Source organism: Epinephelus lanceolatus, chromosome 10 (assembly GCF_041903045.1).
Source record: "Epinephelus lanceolatus isolate andai-2023 chromosome 10, ASM4190304v1, whole genome shotgun sequence".
NCBI lineage: Eukaryota > Metazoa > Chordata > Actinopteri > Perciformes > Serranidae > Epinephelus > Epinephelus lanceolatus.
This window is the reverse complement of record NC_135743.1, coordinates 28,831,005-28,856,772: the sequence shown is the minus strand read 5'-3', so window position 1 is coordinate 28,856,772 and position 25,768 is coordinate 28,831,005. Positions and strand designations below refer to the sequence as shown.

Below are 25,768 nucleotides of genomic sequence, written 5' to 3'. Positions count from 1 at the left end.
AATCAAGAGCGGAGCCAACAGGGAGGTGCATTCAGAAGGCCAGATGAGCCTGAAACCTGATCAGAAAGGCCCAGTAAGAGTCAAAACTTCGAGAGACCAGGTTTGATAAACCAGTTCAGTACTATGGCACATGATGTTGCTTTCGAAGGTGTTCAAATTGCATGGAGACTCGATACTTGACCGAACTCTTCAGCCAACCAGCCTGTCTTTAGCTGTTGGAAAGTGACACTCGTGAGACGACCCAGTCCCGGGAATCACGATGATCAACTCAAAGTCTGTGCTGGTGTGCATCAAATTTAGAGGAAGGGCCTCTGACTGTCAGACCAATGTGACAAAACAAGCAGTTTAGACTTAGGCCTTTGACATTGCTCCTTGACGTGCGAGAGCCTTGTAGCTTTACTTCGCTAGCAGAGATAAATCATTCGACACCTTGGGGAGACAAATTGACTCATGAATTCCAGCACACAGTCGGTGCCTTTCTAAGAGCCTCCAATTAAAAAACGGGTGTATCATGAATCCTTAAAGGCTCCTCAACACCAAGACTCATGATGAGCTCAGTGTGGTCTTCGAAAAAAACAATGCCAGTTAAGTCATGCATGTCTTTCATCTGCTCTGATTAAGAGCAGGAAGATTGTCTCTCTTGCGGCGCCGCCAGGTGTTACGGTTGTACTGCTGCTGGTTCCTGAAACCCAGTGTCGTGTTGTGACCCTGGGGAACAAACTGCCGCTGGGGACTGAAGTTACCTTGAGAGTGATTTTGACCTCGGAGGCAGCCGCTTTGGTTGTGCTTGAAGCCAAGTTTGTGCGGCTCAAGTGAGCCGTGGGAATTGGATCTCATGGTGTAAGTGTGGCTATGCGGCCCTTCCATCTGAGGCTGGTGGAGCTGGTGGAGGGGGCTGGGGAGAGGGCTTGTGGAGTTAGTGTGCTGGGAGATGTGTGCAGCTTGCGACATGTGGCGGTGCACAACACCGATTGAAGGTGAATTTTCATGATAGAACTGGCAATCAGAGAGCGAGGGGATGGTTAGGTTCTCTGGGAGAGACATCTGGACCTAGAAAACAAAACAAGCAGAACATAAATGAGAATTCTACCATGAGTAAATTTTTGAAACAGAGGGAATTAAAATCAGACCTCCCTGTCAAATTTAATTTCATTTAAATATTTAAGATAAAAGGGAAATGCCACAGTTTCCATGCCCACATTAAACATCTGTGTACCAAGTTAACTCTTTGACCTCTGCTACAGAAATCTTACACCAGTGCCCCCACTGGTATTTTTGCTTATTTTGATGCCATCTCTTGGAACATCTTCGTATCTCTAAAATCTATACCTAAGCTGATAAGGTTAGGTTAGTCAAAAATCCATAATAAATCGATACAAGTATTAAAATTATGTCATATATAACAATTGTTTAAAACAAATACACAAAATCAGACATGTTTATTTAATCAAATTTTTACAAAATAAATGACTTAATTCATTCTTAAATGCAAAAACAAGACCATTGTATTTTCAAACACTCCATAAGTTATTTGAACATTATTTAGTTTTTGAGATATGCTCACTTTTATGAACAGAATGCAAGGGCGTTTTGATCACGTTTCATCATTCATTCCTTTGGCGCCACAACGCAGTTTTGCACTGCATGTGATGTTATAACGTCAACAACATGATGAAATGGAAGACAGAAGCCTTAGCTTTCTGCTGTTCTAGCTATCATGGTTTTTATTTTAGATTGACATGTATATACTGGATTATGTGAACAATGATCTCCTGTGGCCATTAAGGGGAAATACCAGTGCCACCATGAATTGTCACATTTGCACTGCATGTAAGGTTAAGGTGAAGCAACGTAATGTGACGATGGGGAAGACAGAAGCCTTAGCTTTCTGCTGCAAAAATAATGAATTCTCTAGCTACTATGGTTTTAATTTTAGATCGATTTAAACAGGATCATACAAGCAACGATCTCCTGAGGCCATAATGGAGAAATACCGGTGCCACCATGTGTTGTCACTGTGTTTGCACTGAATGTAAGGTAAAGTAAGTAAGGTGATGACCGGGAAGACAGAAGCCTTAGCTTTCTGCTGCAAATATAATGAATTCCCTAGCTATTATGGTTTTTATTTTAGATCACTGTAAACCTGATCATACAAACAATGATCCGCAGGATGTCTGTTTTCAAAGAGTTAATAGGTTTTAAACTGTTTGATTTGAGAATATGTTAGTTCAAGTTCATGTCTTTTCTGAATCATACCTGAGGTGTGGTGTGGATGAAGCCTGCTGGGTGTGTGGCCCTCAGGTCAGCAGCCATCTGGATTACTGAATGGACTGAGGCTAAGGTGAGGGGGTGGAGCTGGATAGCAGCATTACTGCTCGGGGGGGAATCCGACTCCTGGTAAAAGACAGACACACACACACACACACACACACACACACACACACACACACACACACAGTGTTACTTCACCTGTGTATGGAATAGTTTTCTTCCCATGTGTTGCCACAATGGTTGTGAACTACAGTGAACTAATGAGTCACTGATCTACTAAATGTTTGAATGGCCAAAATATCCTTTGGTCTTACTATATCACTTCCAGAGGAGGAGGAAGAGAGCGAACATGCAGACGATGATGATGACGAGTGGTGTTGAGGGCTGGGGAGGAAGACTGGAGAAGGTGAGGGGGAGTCAGCACTGAGCGGGGAGGAAGTGTCTCTCTGATCCTCTACAGAAACCAGCATCAGCCTGGCGAGGTCCTGCTCACAGGTCTCAACATCTAGAACCAAACAGAATACTACTGTAACTCATATGACAGCATATTCACCACATAAAGTTGATTCTAACATTTTGTCACTTTGTCTGGAGCCATCGCAAAACACAACTCTAGTCTAAATATTACAAAGTAGATGCAAACCCCCAAAGCTTCCCACAAAGTTACCATGGTTCTCCAGCTTGGCATACTGCTTGGCTCCCCACTTCTTTATTGTCCAGTCCCTGTAGGCCAGCACCTCTGGGCTCACTTTGATGATGCGTCCTAAAGTACTGCAACACAAAGAGATGTTGTCTATGACGCCATCTAGCAGATAAACTAAAACAAATGCTGACAAAAAAAAAAAACTTAACAAAAACAAAGAAATTATTTAATTCATGAAGAAACCAACCTGTCGTACTCTTTGTTGGGGTAAGCACGTGCAAGCGGAGACACTCCATGACTCAGCACCATGTAAGCAAAGTCAAACACCTGCTTGACTTGCAGGACACCGTATGAACTCCTACCCACGTCGTTCCCTGTGAAAAATTCAGAGCAGGATTTGTCAGTCAAATCAAGATAAAATGGGGATAATTTTACTCACAAATGTGACATAATGACAAAATGGCAACTATGCATCTACGTTTGAAAGAAGAACTTAAAACGGTCTCACTGAATTACAGTGATCCATTTGCTTCTTTTTACCTATTTTGATAAGTCCTTGCTCTTTGCCATCTTAAAACCAATTGTCATGCTTTACCATGCAAATGGGAGGATGATAAATCTTTGCTACTATGTTGCACTAGCGGTGGCAATTTATAAAATTTTACTGATACCAATGCCATAATAAATTCTTCCCATCAGTCTGATTCTTCAGCGATTCCCTCATTAATTCCTGATCAAGTTGCAGTGTGGAAAAAAGTAGGCCTACAGAGATTTTTATTCATTTTCTCTTGGTCTAAGAAAGACATCTGCTCAGTCTGCCTGTGTAGCCATACTGTTCTTATAACATAGGACATTAGAGACAGACAGAGAGAGAGACTTTCATTAATCATGAAGCCTAATGTTATTATACCATTCTCTAATTATCAGTTAAGTGCATGACTTTCACTGCAGACGTGACAGCTGACTCATAAATGGGTCCAGCGTAGTTTGATTATACATCAGCAGGTCTATGTTATACATGCCTGGTGTAAGAAATGTCTGTATCCTCAGTGGTGCATCTCATAAAACATATCCATCACCTGCTCCCAGGCACCGTCTCACAATAGACTACAACTACCTAGTGTGAGCTATCAATTCACCTCACACACAAACGCTCACCTCATACAAACAAGCAGCTCTGTCTCAGACACGCACAAGCAGGCGCCGCAAAGCTGTTATTGCCCGAGTGCTACTGTAGTAAATTCATTCATCGCAAGGACCCATTTCTGCATAGCATGTGACACCTAGTTTGCTGCACTGCAACGCCATGAAACAAGACTGTTGTCATCTTTCTTTGTGAAATGAAGCCACAGTTTGGACGCTTTGTTGTTGCATGTTTCCACAGCATAGCCACATAATTTTAACTCACTGTTTTACGCAGCTGTCAGAAAAAACATGCCAGCATTGATAAAAAGAATTGATAAGCTTGGAGGCTTATGATTCAGATGGATAAGACAACTAGAACAGGTTCTCTGTTCTCTATATGTATGGGTGAATTGATCATGTCACTCTCCATTTATTCATTAATTCAAATTCCAATCTGACCTGGCTGTATGGGGTCCTCTATGCAGAGCATGGACGGCCTGTTTCCACTCCCCATGGCTTTGAGCATTTCCTCCTTGCACAGGTAAGCCCCTCCATTCTTCACCCGCATGCCGGTCTTCATGTAGTTGAAATCGCGGCCATACAGCTCAAAGAACTCTATCAGGAGGATGCCCAGGTTGATGTTGGCACGTCGGGTATCGATGCGAGGGTGTAACTGTGATTAGCAGAACGAGGAGAAGTCATTATCCACAGAGCTACACAACTATCTACACAACTTTGTAACCACATTCAACCAGGTTAAATCAGTTCCCTGATGGACAGCACAACAGGAACATTAAAACTTGTAATAATTTGTTAAAGTATCAAGTGACACTGCATTTTGCCGATAACATGGAACATGATCTGATGCATCACACTCACAAAATTTTGTTTAAAACAATGAAATTTCAGCATCCTGAACGCATAAAACAACGGTGCACCACAAATAAAAATGATCTTCTGTCACACACATCCAAATTACATGTTAATACGGTGCCACTGACCTCTTTGACAATCAATAATATTAACTACTGGTGGATCTACTGAAGTTATTCATTCAGATGCTGAAGAGTTATATAAAATTTTTCAACAAAAGTACAATGGGAATGTAATTATGTGGTACATTTACAAAAGCAGCACAAAATCCATAATCTGCTATAAATTGCAATTACAGTGGAAGCCTCTTAAAACGTCAGTCTGTCTGTCAAACTGTTTGCTTTTAGTGGATGATTATTATAATCATGTTTCTTTTATTTCAATTTCTCACATAGATTACCATCTAATTGATATTTGTACATTCACAGAATTTCATCAAAGGCCGTTTCATCACAGAGTCGTTTCATGACCGGCCATTATTAACCAACTTGGCAAGGACACCTTCAACCACAGGTGCTTTCCCTGTGGGCATTCGTTTCCTTTATCTATCACTCGCAGCCGTGACAGTTTCTCATTTTGTAATAAGCCTCGAGAAGAAGACGTTTTTCATGGAGAGAAAATGACTCATTTTCCCATCATGATTTTAATGTGCACACAGCCAGCTGGAAGCAGACAGGTTACTCACTGCAAAGCAAGTACCATAGGAGTGGAGTATATAAATGAATAAATAGGAATACTGTAGTTTGAAATAGTTTTTGCCTTTGTAGTCATGTATTAAAAGACACAAATGAACACTGAAGGGACAACTTCATTACTACAGACAAATCATTTAGACAGTACTTGTTTAGGTATGACCATGATCCATATAAGCTGTTGATCACTGTAACTGTGATTACTTAAAATGGTCTCCACTGTATTTCAATGCCATTTCAATTATAAATCGCTAAATATATAAACACTTTTCCATAATTGTGTGCACAGATGTGGCAATTTGAAGAATGACTGTAACACAATCCTAATATGGGGAGCTTGACACAACGGTCATAATTAAATTGACAAAATTTGCAGTGTTTAACACACAAAAAAGCCTTGTTTGTAGATATATATGTACCTGCAGGAAGCTGATGGCCATCAGTATAAGGCTGTAAGAGCTTATGCCTCCGGTGAAGACTTCATTCAGATCCCTCTGCAGCAGGAACTGCTTCAGGACGAAGATCAGAGGTGGCAGAACAGTGTACTTCTACAAGATAGAAAAGACAAACATTAAAAACAAGCAAAATGACAAACATGAGAAACAAACAAAAAGGCAACATTTGTGTTCATGTCAAGTGTTTACCTTGAGATAGCTTTTGATGAACTGTGCTGCTTTAACAGCAGTCTCTACATTGAAGCTGATATCCACTTTCACCTCTGTTTCATGGTCAGTAAGCTTAATGATTGGCACCTGAGGATAGGTCAAAGAGTCAATTGGGAATCAATCTAAAGGGAGGTGAACCGATCAACATTTCATCATTCACAATAACACACTGACACAACCTCTTCTGTTATGTCATTGACGAGGATCTAATATTGTAAACCCAACTGTGTGGGTTGCCAAAGTAAAAAGACACTCTCAGCTCTCTCCTGATGACCTACTGTAGCTTTGTCAAGGACCTTGATGGGATACGGGCCCGCCACATTGTGTTTCTTCAGGGCTTGTTCCAGTTCCTGCAGTGGGGGATGGTCCCACTTTCCAAACACCACCAAGTCAATGTCACTGAGGACAAAAACACAAAGTACGTGGTATCTTGAAAAGTTTATTTCCCAAATATTCTGTCTACACACAGTGCAAAATGTTGCAGAGGTCACTATAAACATCAGATTGGGGGCTAGTTTTAGGTTGTGTAACTAATTCAGGCAAGCACAATGAGACAATTTGACAGATAAAGACTTTTGGAAGAACAAGATAAAACAAAAAAGAAATGGTAAAGTAGCTGCAGGCTGCGGGGAAGCAATATTTCTGTCTTTTCAACTGAAAAAAAAAAAAAGCTTCACGGCGACTTCTCAATGAAGTTTCTTCCCACAGACTGTAATTATACAAAGTGCACTGATGAATTAACATAGGAGGAAACAGTCATTTCAGGGAATACGTTCACGATGTCGTCATCTTTAAGACGGGGTCCTAATTCATAATCAGGGTTGCTGATCATGGAGGCCAAATGAATGAGTATTAAGTGAATAAGTGCTAATCATAACATTAAACAGCTGCCTTATTTCCCCCACTCTGATCCCTGTAATTATTGCTAGACTGATAAATTAGTCCAACAGCTTCATTTGGAAATGATTTAACTGCTGCTATTACTCTGCACAACAAATACACTGAAATCAACTTTTTGCCCTGCCTCCAGCAATCCTCTTAACCACAAGACCTTCAGAAACACCGTATACAAGACACCATGACGAAAAGTAAAATCTACATTTCCAGAAAAATGGGGTTGTAATTTCACCACTGAGCAGCAACACTGAATACTGCAAGGCATTATACTACTGAAGCTCTCAGACAAAAATAAACATGAACACACTCCACCTAAAATAATGCCCCAACTTCCTAAAAACAAGCACGTCAATGAGACATTTCAAAACTCGCCCATATAAGGTCGGACTGTGCGAGACACACAAACAAATGTTACCTTGTTGGAAGATAAAGTCCTGTACTGAAGCTGCCAAATATCTCCACCTGCAGAGCACAAGACACATTAATACAAGCCTGATTTAACCTGTAACACTTTAATATAATAGCTCATGTCTAGCTGGTTTGACCTTTGTGTGTTGGCATTTTGGCTCGACTAGCTCCCTCCTGAATGTATTTTATGCCTTATACATTATTGCTTTAACTGCAAATGAGAGTAGGATCAAACTAAATAAACTGATACTGCAAGTTTACTGCCTGCTGTGTTTCTGTGCTTTCTTCTACCAGAGCAACGGGTCAGGAGAGAATAAAGATAGAAGTGTTCAGTAATCCTTTCATACTATGGTTCTTGTGAAACTTATAGATTCATCATGACCTGTACAGACAAACTTGAATAATAATAAATTTGATAACAGTCTTCTCTTATTAGCAACAAGCAAATAGCTGCAGTAGGCGTTAGTACCATCTTCACAAGTAGTTCTCAAAACAATACAACAACTACAGATTAAATGCTGCAGATGGTGTCAAAGGCAAAACAAATATGTTTGTCATACTGAGACTGAATTGTCAAGGTCAATTCTGAGTTTAGATGTGTGTGTGCACATCTTTCTGCACATTAGTTTGAAGTCTTTTAAACACAATGAAAAGCCTTGTTGGGTCAAATATGACACGCCGGTCTTTGTGGAACATGTGCAGTTTTATTTCTGTAAAATGGTATTAAATATTAATACTGACTGTAGTCTCAGGACAGCTTGAAAGTTAAATAAACTTTTTCTGGTCAGGGACCAAAGCCCACAAAAAATTAAACATTTCTGCTACTAACACAAATTGGTCTTCAGAGAAAAGTGAGACCCAGTGGGACTTCACTGGGCTATGATTAGCTCAAAATGTTTACAATGTTCACAAAAAATGCTATTTGTTACAAAGTACACTCTGTCTAACGTCCTGTTGGCAACATTCGATGGAAAATAATTCACTAATGTTACTTTGGGAGTGCAAGCGACATGAATAATGATTACATCTGGCCAACTGTGTTTGGACATGCAGTGTAAACTAGGCTGTTGACTGCCTACAGCGTGGCCAAACAGGATACGTGAAGTGCAGTAAACTTCAGGACACACTGACGGCCGAGTATATGAGACAATAACATTGATTTAAACAGCCCGTGGCAGCTTTGCAAAGCAATAAACTCATGTCAATACAAGAAGAATTAAAACGGTGTATTAAAAACCAACATTACATAATGTCAGAAGCTGCAAATCAAATGGAATATGCTAATAATAAATAAAACTTTATGAATAATCTTGATGTAGAAATGCATTCTGATGTGTTTTAAAGTAAAATGTGTGGAGCCTGCTTTCATGTGTATTGTCTTGGCCAACTGTCAAGGCCCTTGTGAGCCACAGTGTACCATCGGTAAGCGTCTGCCACTCTAGTTTCTGCGGTGTGTCCACCACTGTTGGCACTACTCAGCTCTTGACTGCCAATTCAGCACAGACCTCCAGTGAGAAAAATTACTTTGAATATTTTTTTCAGCCATCTGGGCTCTTAAAAAAATGGTTTGTACATTTTATGTGTTATTGTTTGCTAGTGCACACTAAATACCCTTTACTCCTTCAGCATTGAGTTGTGTTGGTAATGTGCTAACAGGCTAACTGGTGTCTTGAATCCGTTTTTTAAGTATTCCAGGTTAACCTTTTTGAAAGAAGAATACAGACTACTGCCGCCTGCTGGTATGGTGAGTTATTTCCTCTCACGCAGGTGCTGAACGTACGTGCTAGATGGCCCTTGGCTGTAGTCTTTGAGGTGTGTTCAAGTGTAACTTTTTGGCCAAGACAAGCGACTTGAGGCAATGCAGTAGTCGACCTTTGTCACCACTTGTTCTTTGATGTTGGTGTGATGTGTCTGGGCCTTGAGCTGACACATTATACATCTCAACACTACCACTTACCTTAAAAGTGACCAGGGTTGACTCATCATCTCTGACACAATATCAGCACTCACGTTTTTTAAACTGATTTAAATGTCTGAATCACCTATTGTAATGATGCTGAGAGAACTTGTATTACTATGGAGAACTCGTGAATTTCAACTGCAATTTTAATTTTAATGTAAAAGGTTTTGAGTTTAATTCCTGATGCAGCAGGAAGCTGCAGGATGATTAGCAGCACATCTGAACAATGTTACTGAATGAGGCAAAGGGTTAACAAACAGCATGGTCTCATGAACCAAGCACTGTCGTACACCTCCAGTAATTCATTAAAAACCTAAAGACAGGTCACGGTCGTCCACTATGTGTAGGTCAGAGGGATTACTGCTCCAACAGACAGGACTCACAGCTTGAGTCAGCTCTCCATGCCTACAAACACTCACCCGTGCTGTGGGCCACAAGTCCTTGATGACATTTTCTATTCTGTTCACGACATCTCTCCTCATGGCCTCCTCCTCCGGTCGCGGCGACATGAAGTTGAAAAAGTCCACTATTTCTTCATGAAGACTGTAAGGAATCAAGGGAGACAGGACATCTGGGATCATGGACCAGTATACAAGAGGGAAAGCAGTACTGCTTGATGTGTTTGAGAAAAGTAAAGCATGGAAAGTATTAAGCCTGGGCCTATGGAGACTATATACTGCTGGTTATACACAAAAGGGAAATGTTTGGAGCACTAGAACATAATGTGAAAATGGATTTTTGCCTAAAATTAAAAATGACACTTACAAGTTAACTTATATTTACAGTGAGTAGAATTTAGGGGTATATATTGGCAGAAATGGTAGGTTTTAATTTGTGTATAATCACCTGAAATGAAAAAGAATGCATCTGCTTTACCTTAGAATTTGCCCTTTATATCTACATACAGAGCAGGTCCTCTCCACCGAGTTAGCCATGTTGTTCTACAGTAGCCCAGAATCAACAAACCAAAAACTGGCGCTAGACAGGTCTATTTGTGTTTTCGCTTCATCACGTACCTACACACTTGGCAGAAGGGAGAAGTTGCAGTTCTGCTACTTCACCACTAGATGCCACTAATCCTACACTCTAGACCTTTAAGCATTTTGAAACTACTTAAACTGCTAATAAATAAATACATAAAATGAAATAAATATAACTGACATGCTCATTAAATCAATTAAAGTAGACATTTTTGATCAAATGCAGCCATAGTTTTGTTGGAGGGACTAACTGATAATTAAAAACTAGATGCACATGTAAATTACAATGTATGCAGAGAAAAGGATTATTGAAAGTATGCCCCTTTAATCCATGAAAACAATGTGCATATACCTCTGCTCTTATGTTGGGTGACCTGGTGGGATTCTTTTGCAAACCCCTGACCTTTCTGTAAGAGTCCCTCCTTAAAAAAAAAAAAAAAAACAACACCTCTCCTCATGTCCTTACCCATTGATACCCGGGCTGTACCGCCTGGTCTTCCACAGGCTACACGAAGAGTCTACATGGTGTCCATTGCTGCCGTAGGACAGGACCGGGTTGATGCCGTGGAAAGTGTTCGCCCGGTTCAGATGCCTCCTGCGGCCGGCTGAGTGTGACTGATAGTGGTGGTGCTTGTTCCCATGCTGATTTTTCATCCCGGTGGGGGTGTGGCCGCCAGATTGTTGCATGCTGCGACAGTGTTGCTGAACAGTGTGAAAAGGCGGAGGGGGATGTTGCCGTCTGAGATTGTTCTCGTTCAACTCGTGCTCGCCGTAGTGTAAAAACCGGCTGGCCTCTTCTGCGACGTTCAAATTATCGATTTGCAGAGACGAGCCGGAAGGCGAAGAGCTCTCGGCCTCCGAGTCCAGAGAGGACGAGGACGGTGACAAGGAGCCCTTCCTCCGGACATTCCCCCTCTCCCCGCCGCCGTCTCGCTTCGGCAGTTTCCCAAACACACACCCCGGCGGCAGCGCTGCATTTGTCACATACTCGCCGTTTGACTCCGTGGAGTTCGCATTATGCGCCGCAAAGTTGCGCTGGTGGTGGAGGTGGTTGTCGATGCCGGAGTTTGCTCCAAATCCCTGAGGGGTTTCCCAAATGTGCATCCACAGAGAGCTGGCAGGTCCCTTCTGCTCCGGCTGGATCCAGGCGGTCCTGGGATCCATTGGACTCGAGTTTGTCGACCACCTCTTCGCGGGGAAACGAGCGAGCAGTTTGGCAAATTAAACACTTTGCACTCGAGGAAACAAATAAATCCTACCGTGCTAATTTACTTGTTATCCTCGAAATGCTTCATGTTCAGAAACTGGTTTAGTTTTTCGAGCGGCTTGTCCAACTCCACTCCCCATGTAAGCCAGCCAATATGGCGCACCCAGCAGCACGGATCAACATCTGCGCATGTGCGAGGGATTTAAATCTTTGCACACACCCCTCGACACTCAAACATGCGTCAAGTTAGCAAGGTAACCGTTCAGACCGGAAATCCGGAAACTATTGCTTTCATTTTTCATTTTATTTTATTTATTTCCTTAAGTAGCCTGTCATATCAAACAACACGCCGAAGACAAAGTTACAAAGGAATGTAAATTTATTTACACAAACATATTTACAATATTCACAAAATCATATTTTTACATGATGCACATTATTCTCTTGAACACAGTTTAGCACCACTGGTATCTTGCTAGATCCTGTCATGATCAATAACCACTGACATCTCATTTTAGACTGAATACAATTTATTACAAATATATATATATAAAAAAAATATTTTTACATAGGCCTAATCTCAACTGAAGAAATATAATAAAAGTACCTCCCATTTTTTTCAGTATAAAAAGTTAACAATATTTATTTACTTTTTTAATAATACAAGTTGTTGCAAAAAAGTGCATCTCATGCAAACAACTCCAAACTCCTGTCTAAATGTTACCTAAAACCATTTTCTCCTCCAGGATTTTTTTTTTTTTAAATATTGTCTTTTTATGTCAAAATAATGTCCTATTCAATCATTTTACATTTCAGTGATACGACCCTTACATGTTTACTTGACACTGGTATTGGGTAGAATACTTCAAAAAATGTTTCAAATGTGGTTTGGGGCTTTTATTTTGAAGGCAAGCCCCGGAAATCATGGCCTGCTCTTATTCTGCCTGCTCTTTTCACAGATCAGAGCAGGCAGAATAAAACCTGATAGTTGTAGTGACTTGACTGGATCATTAGCCCCATTGCTGCCCTTTTCACCATTTTTTAAACGTGAGTGTTAATGAACAGCAGTCTGTTTTTTTTCCAAGAAGTGTAGGATGTACATAAGTTATTCGCACATAATGTTGAAGATGCATATTAGGCCAATATATGAAAATCTTAACCACAGAGAGCAATTTCATGGCTTTATAATATATTACACTGAGGCAGGTGAGGAGAGAATGAACCAAAGCCAACATGATTTGGTTCAATATGAACAACTTTTAATTCGAACAACAAACAAAACAAACAAAAAAACTAAATTTTCTGTCTTTGACAGTACATTCAAATACAAAACTTACTTTAAACCAGTGTTAGAAAGTGACCAAAATGGGGTGTAGTCTAGCTTAGAGTGTGCACCCAAGGCAGGCTGTTAAAGTTAAAATGAACATTGAGGTGCATCGTGGGATTTTTTCTTTTACCCCGTGTTTAAAATAGGTACAGACTGACATGTATGCTAATGTGGATTTGTACAGCATGTGCATCTCTCTCAGCTTGTTACCTGTCTGCAGAGAGAAGCTAACTGGTTAATGCAGCTAGTGACAGCAGGCGGGACATTCTGAGATGTTTCTCCTCTCCATTCTGCCAGGGCATCCAGGGCTTGTTTGGGGTTGCAGGGAGACAGGTCGTAGATGCAGTAGACGGCTGCTAACTGGACCTCCCATGGTACACCTGGGGAAAGAAGACAATATGATTCATGAAAATACACCCACTGGATAGCCTTTTCTCTTTCACATTAGGATGTCAGAGCATTACATTTATTCTTGAATGTATTTGGCACACTTGACACTCTTTAAAATGCCAGGTAGAGATATAAATACTGGAATCTACTTAAAGGGGACCTATTATGCTTTTCCTTTTTTTTCTGTCACATATTTAATTTTACAGTGTTTGACATCAGTATTAAACATGGCCAAAGTTTCAAATAATAGGGTGTATGTATGTACACGTAGTTTTGCATAACCACACCTATCTCACGCTGTGCCAGTGCTGGGGAAAGGTCTGACTAAACCCATCATAATTCTGCGATAAGCAAGAAAGGTGCTTGTGGCTGGTATTTCTCTAAACCACAGAATCACAATCATCCTAGGCAGCACTAAGCTCATGATGCAGCGACTGTACCCTTGCAAAATAGTGTCAAAAGGGAACTTGTTTTAGTGGATTATCTGCAGATATGGAGGCGTGCCCTGGCATTAAAATGGCTAAACCACTGGGCTGACTGCCGGGATATTTAAGATGGAACATTAACTTATAATGTTACTCAATGCACAAGCTGCCTGAGAAGGACTAAATGCACAAAGCTGCTATTTTTTAATATCCCACGGAGAGAGACTCTCACTGCAGCCTGTATTGATTTGTTCTAAAATAGGCGTGAAAACTCGTTCTGTGGATGATAAACGAGGTGCAGACTGATAATGGAGGAAATACAGCGAGTGCTGGACTGAGTAGTGAGTGACAACAACCCTGCCCACATTTAAGGGTATGGTTTGTAGTGGAAACGCTAGAGTCTAGGTACCATGTCTGAAGGGTTACTTCTGGTTTCAAAGGTACCATACCGACAGTGTTTGGTGGAAATGGGGCAATACTGCCATTCTTCCAAGGAGAGCTGTGCAGGAGGAGAGAGCTCTCATTTAGTGGGCATGAATATCAGCCGACAGGTCCTCCCCCGCTGCGACATACTACATGTGTCGTCATATTTCAAAAACAAAATGGAACTTCCTGATATATAGAAAAATACAAATATTTAATAAGGAAAGCCAAGTCTTTTCAAGTCATCTATCTCAAGTCTAAAGTCATAAATGCCAAGTCAAAGTTGAGCCTTTCATCAGTGTTAGTCGAGCAAGCTTCACTTCCTCGAATTTGCACCTTGATTCTGACTCCAGTCAAGTCATGTAACTCGAGTCCCCCACCTCTGCTAAATACAGATGTTCCAGCACAGACGGTATGAAGAAAATGTGTTTTTTGAACATTAAAGCATATGAACATTTTCAAGTAAAAACCCAAAATACAAGTATGAACCAGCAAATGAGCATAATAGGTCCCCTTTAAATACACACAGGAAGGTAGCTGTGCGTCCACTCGTGAACAAGATAAACATCAGATTTGTGTTTCAAAAATCATGATGAATGAATGACATGTCTGGGGGAAACCGGCAGCACTCAGCACACAACAGAGACTGTGTATTAGTTACAACCAAACTGAATCAAAGTTTTCATATTTCATACCTTCAGTCTGTCCCTGCCTACCAAACATGTTGATGACATTGGCGACGGTCACCACAGAGGAAACACACTTCTCTTTGATTCCCAGTTGACCGAGGTATCCTGTTTAAAACAAAAGACTATGAAATTCTCAGCATGGTGATTATTTAAGTACAAATCAGGTTATAGTTAATGCACAGGTAAATTAGCAAAGCAACTGACCTATGAGTCGGAGCACAGTGGCAACAGTCGCATCAGAGATGGGTGCTTTTTGATCTCTGGGCTGTGACACCCAAGTGTTCATTAGTGGCCACAACTCCCTCCTGTCAAAGCAAAAGTAACAGATTAGATACATATTATTATTGCTAAAACATTTTATGTTGTTTGGAAGAAAACTGTGAATGAATTAAAAATCATTTGGCACCATAGCTTCAGTTCGATGGAAATAACATACCCCAATAGATTATCATAGGTCCACTTCCACTTCTTGTGTGTGCAAAGAAGTTGCAGTGCTAGGACATGCTCCCAGGCCTCAGCCCCCAGGTCATGCCCGTACCGACTGTGTTTAATGAAAGCCAGGCTTGACCCTGATCGCATGTCAGATAGTGTTCTGGAGATCAGCATGTCGATGTCACAGGGAGGATTCTGCAGCAGTACAGAGAGATAACATTTTAGAGTGCTCATAACTTAATTTGACAGAGGACAGATGGAGAAGATGATGTGAAAAAGACAGTAAGATTTCGAAGACACAAATTCAGAATCATCACTCTATAAAGCAAAAATGCCCTCAAAAGTGTCTGAAATTTCAAGTAAATAAATAAAATGGCAACGTCCTGCCCAGTCACTCCCTTTGAAAGTCAGAGGACAAACATCACACAAGCTACATTTAAGTAAAATATACACAACATGACAAATGTAGAACCCCATCTCTACAAATACTTCACCTTCACCCAACCAAGGAACGCTGAAAGGCAACTGAGGAGGTTTTCTGGTGCTTTCAGTTTTGTGACGGTATGTATCGCCTTGCATAGAAAACCACTGTGGGAGAGAACACTGGGCCATGTTGTCGCCATGAACAAAATCAGCTTAGCAGAGTCTGGAAAATCTGCAGTAGGGAAGACACAATTAAGAAAAATATTAAATGTGGTGCCTTAGGTCACAAGTATAATGGCTTTAAATGGAAAAAAAAAACATCTGGTTGCAACAAAGACAGTCTTCACAGTTGAGAGAAAAACCTTAGTTAGCCACAATATGTTTAAGTATCTGTGCAGGTGTATCAAGTGTGTGTGTGAGGGCTTATAGTATGACACAAATTGCTAACCTTCTGTGAGAAGGCTGTGGGCCAGGATGAGAGCCTTCCCCCAGTCTCTCTTCTGTCTACAGATCCCTGTGTGGACTCTACAGAGGGCCTGCATGTAGTTACTGCTGAGATCTTGTTTCTCTGCTTTCAGCTTATTCAGGATGGCCAAAATCATATCATCAGCCTTAAGATGAAGAGAAAGTCAGACAACATGCACACAAATGAATTTCACACACACAGAGATTTCAAAAACAACACACTTCATTTTATGAGCTACTGGCAAGCATTTGTTTTTATAAATAAAATATAAACTTTTTGTCAGGAGGCTATGGAGGAGCCACTTGCTTGCTTTATTTGAACTACTCTTGTTACATTCATATCTTTACTTCCTTCATACAAACACTGCTGACACATGGCTCTCTCTTGGTCTGTATTAAACCATAAGCAATTTACCAAAAAAGTGGGTATTCAGAATTAACGCACAGATTGAAAAGAGCCAATTCTGTAAATGAGAATACACTTTTTAGCGAAAATTATTGTAGCAATACAATGTTGTCAATACAACAGTGTTTTAATGCACTATGGATCTTTCTCATGTTCTTAATAAAGTCATTATTATATTATTAAAGGGTTTCTATACGTTTTTGAGAGTATATGAGTTATTGGAGCCAGGGGCTAGCTGCTAACTGTGCTAACTCTACATACAGCTCTAAACAACAGCAACAATGCTAACAGAGCTAATGGTGTTAACCAGGGGTACACCAGAGAGAGTGAAGTGCGAAGCGGCAGCAAGGAGCTAGCCAGCAGAATACACACATGCACACAACTAACCTCACAGAAGCTTGGATAAAAACACACACACACACACACACACACACACACACACACACACACACACACACACACAGGTAGTGGGACTTCATTCTCTGTTCAGGTCTCCATTAGGGGCCATACACATGCGTCTTTAACCAGCTCAAAAACGCGAGGTTGGGCACTGGGAGCTTCCCTCGTCTTTTGTCAAGTGCCAGCTTTCAAGAGTGTGGCAGCCGGTTGTGTCTAGTGTTGCTGAGCAACCGTAACAAGCACCGTATCATAGCCTATTTACCTGAAATCCTAAGTGCAGAACTTATCTTCATCCAGGTGCTGTTTGTGTGTAGGTCTATTGTCCATAGGACAGATGTAAAGCTCTGGCAGCCCTGCACTAAAATGATCAACTTCTCCATATTTATCACAGACTGATATTTACAGAAGAAGGGAAAGATGTGTATTGGCTGTGGCTGGTTGTTCCCTGTCACGACATGTGGTGCGCGCTGCTGGGCTCCAAAAGTTGAACTCAGTTTCTCAGGGTGCAGCTGTCGCACCCTGAAAAATAGGCACTTAGGAAAGCATGCATGCCGGCGACAGCATTGCTCCGGCGTTTGAACCCGCCTGCTGCGCGTCTTCATTAAAAACAATGATTTTGAGGACGCAAAAAACGCAGCATGTGTATAGCCCCTTGCTCCACTATATCTTTACATAGCAAATAGTGATTTGCTGCTATATTAATGCTCTGAATGTTGCATACAGAATCTTGTATGAAGCCTGATAAGATCTTATTTCTTTGATTCAGTTATGCAGATGAGGCATTTAAAAATCAAGTACCAAATAAACTCACAGAAATCGCCTGAACAAGAGGCTCAATATTAAGTCAGTAGATAAATGACGAGAGAAAAAATGCCACACATAAACCTAATAAACCAGTATACTCACCAAGCTGCTTTGGCAAATCTCAGAGATCACCTCCTTCTCCTCGTCTCTCAGGACAGGCTTCTTGGGCAAGTTACCAACAAACAGGTGGCTCTGGATCACAGGCAACAGATCAAAACACTGGTTTTCGATCTTCTTTAAAAAGTTGCCTGTAAGATTTTTCTCTGCAGGTTCTCCACATTCCATGGATGGAGCGGTTGTCTCTTTTTTAAGCAGACTGAGCCCGGGTTTCTCTGGTGAGGTGGTTTCCTCTTCACTGTTTGAGAAGGAGGAAGGCACCACCTCGCGACTGACCTTAGGAGAGCAGTTATCTAGCCTGAGACATTTGCTGCTTTTAGGTTGAGGCATATTCATGGCCTGTCTTTTTCCTGCTCTCATTTCAGTCTTGGTAAAGGCAGTTGAAGTGGAGTTTATAGTTTTAAAGCACGACATCTGACTATCGGTTGTTGTGGGGACTGTACCACTCTCCGATGAACAAATGCTGAGACCGACGTTCCCTCTGAGAATGCTCAGAGTTCGGGCATGCGCAGAGAGATCTGGGTACATGGTGTCAAGGATCCTCATGGAGTTTTCCTGAGAGGGACTGGAGGAAGATGACGGTGAAGAATGCATCGCCGTCAGGGGCAAGCGACCTGGAACCGGCACGGCATGTTTTGGAGTGGCAGAGCCGAACTGAAGTGGTGACGAGGGGACTCCGTTTGGAGGGAGTGGACTGTTTAGAGATGAGGAATTCAGCTGCTGGCTGTTTGGAGTCGAGTGGGCCTTGACAGGAGTGGTAGGAGAAGCCACTCTATCCATGGGCGAGGGAAATGAAAGTTTACCAATAGCCTGCCTTGGATTGATTGACTTGCCCACCTTCGGAGGTGTACTCACGGGCGTTAGGAGACGAGGGAGTGGAGGGCCAAATTCGGAGCGAACGTCACAGATCCATTCTGGTGGTTGAGTGGTAGTTGAACCTGCCACTGAGTTAGGTATTCCCTCTCTTATCATATGTGGGGTTTGTTTTTCAAGCATTTCTGTACATTTATTTTGTCCATTTGTGGCAGCAGAACTCTTTAATGAGGTAGTGCACCTAACAGAGCGCAAGTTATATCTGCTCACTTTATGATTACTTGCGTCTATGCTATCCTGAGGCAAGTCTTTGACAATAGCTTTTTCAATGACACCTTCTTCTTTTAGATTGGAAACACCCTGTGGAGTTTTTGTGTTTTCTGAAACGGGGTCAATGTTAACCCCGACATCTAATTTTTCTGGGCTTTGGTGAGTTTCCAGAGCCTGCAATTCTACATTAGGTAACAGGCATGAAGGACTCAACTGCCTGCACACAGAATGTATATTTTCTTTCACAGATTCACATTTAACAGTCTCTTGTGAGTCAGAAAGGGAAGGCCCATGATCTGCTAGTATTTCACCATCAATTGTCTCTATGTCCACATCCTTCTTTGAATCAGTTTCAACATTTGCTTGAGCAGCTTCCTGGTCAGCATGGGACTCTTCATCTTCCGCTTTTAACAGTGAAGACTTGTGAGCAGACTGAGGCTGACTATCACCATTTGACTCTGAGGTAGAAGCTGCAACATCAACTCCTCCAGTTCCTTGCACTTTATTCCCCTCTTCCTCACCAAGAGGTTTTATGGATGAGTCACTTTCAGCCCTCTCTTCAACAATTTTATTTGAGACACTACTGATGCTGCTGCTTAACAAATAGAGCTTATCGTCTTGCACATCTGTGTCCTTGCCAAGACAGCCAGTATTCTCCTGGGGTTTAAAGACTGTGGCATCTTGACTGCCCTGTCCTAGACCACAAGAGCCCTGATGACTTTCTTTCATTTCTGAACCAACTGTATCCTCAGGGTCTCTCACAGAGTCGGTGAATGTTGAGGAAGTAACTGGCTGTACATCTCCAGTTTCTTCAGAGATTACAGTTGTATCACATCCTCCAGGTGACTCTCCACCACCAGGGCATACATCACCAGCGCTTGTGTCTACATCCATCTTTGAAGCTGTCTCTGACTGATCATCCTTTGCCGTTCCTACAGCATTTTCACTTTGAGAGATGCTTTTGGCATCACTGCTACTGGGATTTACATCACAGGATGGCTCCTGACTTTCAGTCGTTAACGAGACAACCTCAACCAACAAAGTTATGTCTGATGGTGAAGAAGAAGTAGAAGAAGTTGCTGATACTAAACACACAGTAGCTGGCTTCTGCTTGGTCTGCGTGTCTTTTTGAAGAGGCATTTCCTCAGCATCAGTGCTGTTTTTGCCCTTCATTTCAGTAATGCCACTCAACTCATTTTGTCCCACGTCTTTATTGGAAATATGTTCCAATTCCTGTGTTGCGACCACTGGCAAGACCACCTCTTCCTCTGATGTTGTACATGATTGTGGACAGTGGCTTGTTACCGATGTTGTGACTGGTAAGGACTCATCTTGTTGATGATGAACAGAGTCATCAGACATTTTGGCAGTTTCCTTTTCTCCATCATTTGTCTCCATAGATTCCATCTCTGTGTCCTGAACAAAAGAAAGAAAAAGAAAACACAGATGTAATTTGTAATAACATACAAACACAATGTCATTCAAAAATACGATCAAATGAAGATTTTAAATATTCTAGAATAAACTAACACGTCTTGAAGTGGTTGTTAACAGGAAGTGGTTTTACATTCTATTGTCTGTGGCTTCCTTTACATTTGCTTGTTCGTTCATTGTGATAATGTTAAAAATTCTTGCATTGTGCATCTCTTCCATGACGAGATCTCAACACACTAACTTGCGCTATCTTAACATTGTAAATAAAAACATATTAGTCTGTAATTTTTTAAAAAAAGCATTCAAAAGAAACACACCTGAATTTTCACCAAATCTGCTAGTGGTGAAATGCAGGCAGGCATTGGTTTGAACAATGCCATTATCTCTCCAACAGATATTTCAGAGCTGCCCAAGTCAGTAGATGAGTCCTCAGTTTTGTGTTCCTTGGACAATCGCTTGGGCTTTTTGGGAGTTTGCTTCTTGGCACCTGTTGATGGCAGAAATGGTTGCTGCTCGATGGCTTTCTGCTTATGAGGAGAGGGTTTTAACTGTGTAGAACTGGCTTTTCTCTGCATGGGGTATCTGTCATCACTGATCTTGTGAGAAGTAGACGGGGACACGTGACTCAGATGAGAGTGCCGTCTTTTTTGTGGGGAGGAGGGTAGAACTTGCTTGGACCTGGTCTCTGAAATAAGGGAATAAAAGTTGAAGTAAAAGATAAAAGGTTGAAGACGACTGAAAAAACAAAAGTATTCAAAAGTTGTGTCAGTGATAATGCACAGATATACAAGACAGCTTAATGATGCCTTACCAGGTAAGTGCAACAGGTTTGCAGAGTGCTGCTGCTGAGGTTCCACACATGCCCACAAACTCTGTAGCAGCATCTGGATCTTTTCTGGTAAACAGACACAAACAATCACATACAGCAAAAGTAATAATTACAACAATGTGCTTTTAGATTTACTGCAAGCATGTTCCTCAAATGAATGTAATTAATAATAAGAGAAGCTGACTGGATACCTTTGTCAACTTTAGGCTCCTCAGGTACACTTGCTTGAGTTGATGTGCTCGTATAATCTGTCGAGAAATAATTCAGATATTGCTTACATTTTACTTGATTGTAATTTTAAGTCAGAAAAGATGCTGCTGTTGCAAAAAGAAACAGGTTGTTAGATGTTTACCTTTACTCTGCTCTCTTTCCAGTTTCCTCAGTCTCACCTGCAAATGAATTGAAGTCATACACAAAAAAAGGTCAGTTCAATATTACTGAAAAATACTTCCACCAATTTGTTATTTATTAAAAGGTCATTACTGCACCTGGAGGTCATAAATATTTCTCTCTAGAAGGATCTTCTCTTTGGTCAGCTGGGATATTTGATTATTCTGTTTGCAAACTGAGTCTGAAATAAGCACAAAAATGTGTACAGATCAACCACCAAACAAGTTCTGTCCTATCAACAGGGATTCAAGGAATCCTTATGAACATGATATCATTCTTTATATTGTGTGAAACCAAATTTTCAATACCAACCTTCAAGCAGTCTAACTTTATTTTCAAGGTTGTTCTTTCTGTTGATGAGAAAACATGAGATCTTTTAGCACAGTCACGGTAGTTTTAAATCATTTTCTCAAACCATAGATAATCAGAATGTAACATAAAATTAACCAAAGTTTCATAACAAATAACACAAGAAACACATCAGGAGAGAGACAGACATGACACTCATTGATATCCTGTTTAAGAAACCATATCTGGAAACCAAGTGTAAGTTCTTACATGCTTGTTGTCCTGGCGTTCTCCTCTATCAATTTTTCAACTTGTTCTGCTTTTGCCTGAGATTTCTTCAAAGATGTCTGAAGAGGTGAAAATTAAAGATGACAAAGGTTATGAAGTTTACTGAGCTAATTTAGCCTATATATTCTGTATAAAAAGCTCCTAAGAACGATGGTTCTCAAGATAACAGCAAATTCAAAGACTTTAGTGTATTTGTAGAGCACTTTTTGCTTACCTGTGTTAGCAGCAAATCATTTTCTACCACGGCCTTTTCCCTCTTCAGCTGTGCATTTTCAAGTGAGTGTGTTTCTGTCAATTCTAAGAGTTTGAAAAACAATGTAGCAAAAAATCAGGGGTGATTTTCATACATTTTTAAAAAGATTAGTACAGTTGTATTTAAAATATATGCAACTCTTTACTGATAAAAGTTACAGCATGTGAATTCTAGTACCTTTCAAATCCTTGAGCTGCTCTTCAAGCTTCTTATTCCTAAAGGAAGTGAGAAATAAGAGTGAGCATTTTACCACAAAGATAATATACTATCATTATCTGCACTGTCATAATTATGACGTAATTATCTCTTACTCTGCCACCAGCCTGCTGTTTTGCTGCTTCAGTTCTTCCATCTCTTCAGACATCAGAACATAGGCCTTAAGAGCAGCCTATGAAAAATAATCAGTGTGGATATCAGCATGATGGCAGAAAAACAAACAAACAAAAGACACCAAAGTGGGCCAGGCAGAATTTATGTTGTAGCGCAAATATTAAGAGACAGATTCATTATAAATATCAGCAGAAACAGCCTTTAAATGAGATTCTGCAGAGAGAGGGCATACCTTCTTTTCCTCCAGTTCTTCTTGCATAGATTCATAATCTGCCGTCTTTTTCTCCAGAGTAACCAATCTGATCTGCAGCTCCTCCAGCTGTTGTTGAAGCCTGATCGTGTCACTACAAAAAAACATATGAAGAACTGTTGCATGAAACGAGAAAGAACACATCGCCTGTATGATTTAGTCTTCGTGAACTGCGAGGGAAGATGAATATTGAGATTCTTTAAGCAATTTAGCATGAAAGAGTTACTCTTTTTTAACCCAGAGTTAGTCTCCTCTCCCATTAAGATTTTTTTCCAATCATTCACAAACTACAACACAAGGATCAGATTTTTTTCATTGATGCTGCCATTATAAACATGTTACAAAGGAGGATTAGGGCCATGTTAATTAGAAAAAGATTAGATTTCAAGAATAAAGCCGTACATAGAAGTCGTAAATCTATGAGAATAAAATATTTCAAGATTAAACTCGTAATTTTAGGAGGAAAAAAGTGCATAGATTAAGACTGGAAAGTTGGGTCACATGATATAAAGACCACACAGTGTGTGCAAACAGTGTTGGGGGTGACAGTAATATACATTTTAGCAGCACCAAAGTAATATAATGAATTACCAACAAGATTCTGGATGATATTATTTCATTTATAATGTCATGTAACACGTCACCACCTGAAAACTGGTCACTGTTTTCATTTTTCATTAATCCACACTGATCCACACTGCTCCACCAGTGCGCCACTAGACATAACATCCCATGAAGGTTGCGTCAGATTACAGACTACATTATAGGCTGCCATCGGTGATCACGCATCATTCCGGTCCTAATCTGTGACTTTTTTTTTTAATGTAAAGTTTAATCTCATAATATTTAGTTGTTATTCTTGTAGATCTACACCTGTATTCTCGTAGTTTTACCACTTTAATGTTGTGATGTTATGACTTTATTCTCATAGATCTACGACTTTATTCTCAAAATCTAAGATTTTCTTTTCTTTAACTAATTCTTATTTGTAAAATGTATATGGAGCGTTAGAAAAAAAAGTAAATTCACACATGATATCTTTGGAGATTTTGAAATTGTCAAAGAAAACACTAACAGATAACTGAAAAAAGCAAACAGACAAAAAGCTAAAACTAATGTTTAGGTAGCTATATACCGTTAACATTGGCTTGTTGGGAAATGACTGACGTTAGCATACAGTTACACATCTTTGGTGATGTGTGACTACATTTTACTTAGTAAACAAACTCTAAATCAGAACAAAACTCTAAAATAATAAGTCAAACTTTTCCCATTAAATCAGTGTTTAGCGTTTTACTTAGACAACGTCCCATAGACAACACACATTAAGAAACATCAGGGAGGAAATTCATATTCAGTAAGCACAGATTATTAGCTCATATTAAATTTAGGTAGTTAAAGTCACACCTGATACTTGCCCAGGGCTCCGTAAAATCAAATCTCATTTCAAAATGTGTTTGTTTCCTGAATATTTTAAGTTATTTCAAAAGACAAGCTATCTCTGTAATTTCACCACCATGGTAATTATCATACTTACTCAGAAACTGATATCTTCTGTTTGAGTGCCAGAAATGACGACACATATTCTGTCAGGCTCTGTAATGAGAAACACAGAGAAACGAAACAAAACAAAGACCGAATATTGTCATAATTCATAATTACCAACAACATTCACATTAACTGCTAAGATAAAAACACACATATCGTGTAACACCAGTTGGAGACTTAATGCTCAGTTTACAAAGACGAGAAACAACTTTTTAATCAACTCCTGTGTCATGGAGAGATGGTCTGACCTGATGCAAAACAGAGCAGTTTTGACAGTTTCCAACCGTCGCGTCCGCGGCGATGGCGGCCGTTTTGGACTGGCTGTCCCCTGGCATCATGGTAAGACAGGTTTCACCAAACCCCTCACAGCCGTTACTTAATATTCCATAAACTGGAGACCTTGTCCCGGTGATACAAATTCCAGACAGGTTCAAAATAAACTTCACATTTTCGCGTCTCCCACGTTGACAAAGGACCCAATTAGGACCCCACAGAGGGGCTTCGTAAAATGCCGGTTTAGAATTTTTTAATATCTCTCTCTTGATTGTAACCACTTACAAATTATTGTATCTATTGATTTGAATATGGATAAGATACATGTTGAGCTGTATATTAGATTTTTTGTTGACCGAAATATGATGTTCCCGGAAATCCGGAATTTGAATCAGGCAGTTCGTTATGGCTTATGGGGGCGTTTCTGATATGTGCTATAACGTATACTGGCCAGTAGGGGCAGTGTAATGCTAACCGTCCGGTTTAGAGTGGATACTTAAGCTGGATATTTTCTCAGCCTATGGTGGATACCTGCTGTGACTTACTGTAGTCTACTTTATGTGCTCGGGAAATAGCGCAAAGACTCGGCATGGCATACTTAAGTGAGTCAAACATTCATCAAGTTCTAAACAGATTATCTACCAAATGCTCCCACATTTTCGCTTCTGGACCTTGATAAAAGCAAATGCTTTCTCCTTCACAAACGCCGTCCCTGGTGGTCTAGTGGTTAGGATTCGGCGCTCTCACCGCCGCGGCCCGGGTTCGATTCCCGGTCAGGGAA

At 40.6% G+C, this 25,768-nt stretch overlaps 2 protein-coding genes and 1 non-coding gene across 4 annotated transcripts; 1 reads left to right on the top strand and 2 right to left on the bottom strand.

The window, feature by feature from the left end:
- Positions 1-461: 461 nt before the first annotated feature.
- LOC117266513 (terminal nucleotidyltransferase 4A-like) lies at positions 462-11,826 on the bottom strand. Its single transcript, XM_033641759.2, has 12 exons — positions 10,981-11,826; positions 9,954-10,077; positions 7,582-7,628; positions 6,548-6,668; positions 6,249-6,356; positions 6,024-6,152; positions 4,499-4,712; positions 3,162-3,288; positions 2,939-3,042; positions 2,586-2,776; positions 2,257-2,394; positions 462-1,050 (listed from the first exon to the last, which is right to left on the bottom strand). Exons 1-12 carry the CDS (start codon positions 11,676-11,678, stop codon positions 604-606), a joined length of 2,448 nt encoding a protein of 815 aa, XP_033497650.1. The 5' UTR covers positions 11,679-11,826; the 3' UTR covers positions 462-603.
- Positions 11,827-12,958: 1,132 nt separating this feature from the next.
- Positions 12,959-25,194, bottom strand: ice1 (KIAA0947-like (H. sapiens)). Of its 2 annotated transcripts, none has more exons than XM_033639620.2 (20): positions 24,963-25,194; positions 24,704-24,762; positions 23,149-23,260; positions 22,898-22,974; positions 22,764-22,801; positions 22,548-22,630; positions 22,316-22,392; positions 22,070-22,107; positions 21,856-21,938; positions 21,720-21,756; positions 21,559-21,615; positions 21,350-21,433; positions 20,856-21,223; positions 18,007-20,520; positions 16,279-16,441; positions 15,902-16,062; positions 15,412-15,602; positions 15,180-15,280; positions 14,982-15,080; positions 12,959-13,428 (listed from the first exon to the last, which is right to left on the bottom strand). In XM_033639620.2, the coding sequence occupies exons 1-20, from the start codon at positions 25,050-25,052 to the stop codon at positions 13,247-13,249; spliced, it is 4,614 nt and encodes a 1,537-aa protein (XP_033495511.2). In that variant the 5' UTR covers positions 25,053-25,194; the 3' UTR covers positions 12,959-13,246. The 2 variants fall into 2 exon arrangements, with proteins under 2 accessions (XP_033495511.2, XP_078028034.1); XM_078171908.1 differs by having other exon boundaries at positions 20,868-21,223; positions 24,963-25,172.
- Positions 25,195-25,696: 502 nt separating this feature from the next.
- trnae-cuc (transfer RNA glutamic acid (anticodon CUC)) lies at positions 25,697-25,768 on the top strand. Its single transcript has one exon. It is a non-coding gene; the product is annotated as a tRNA-Glu (tRNA).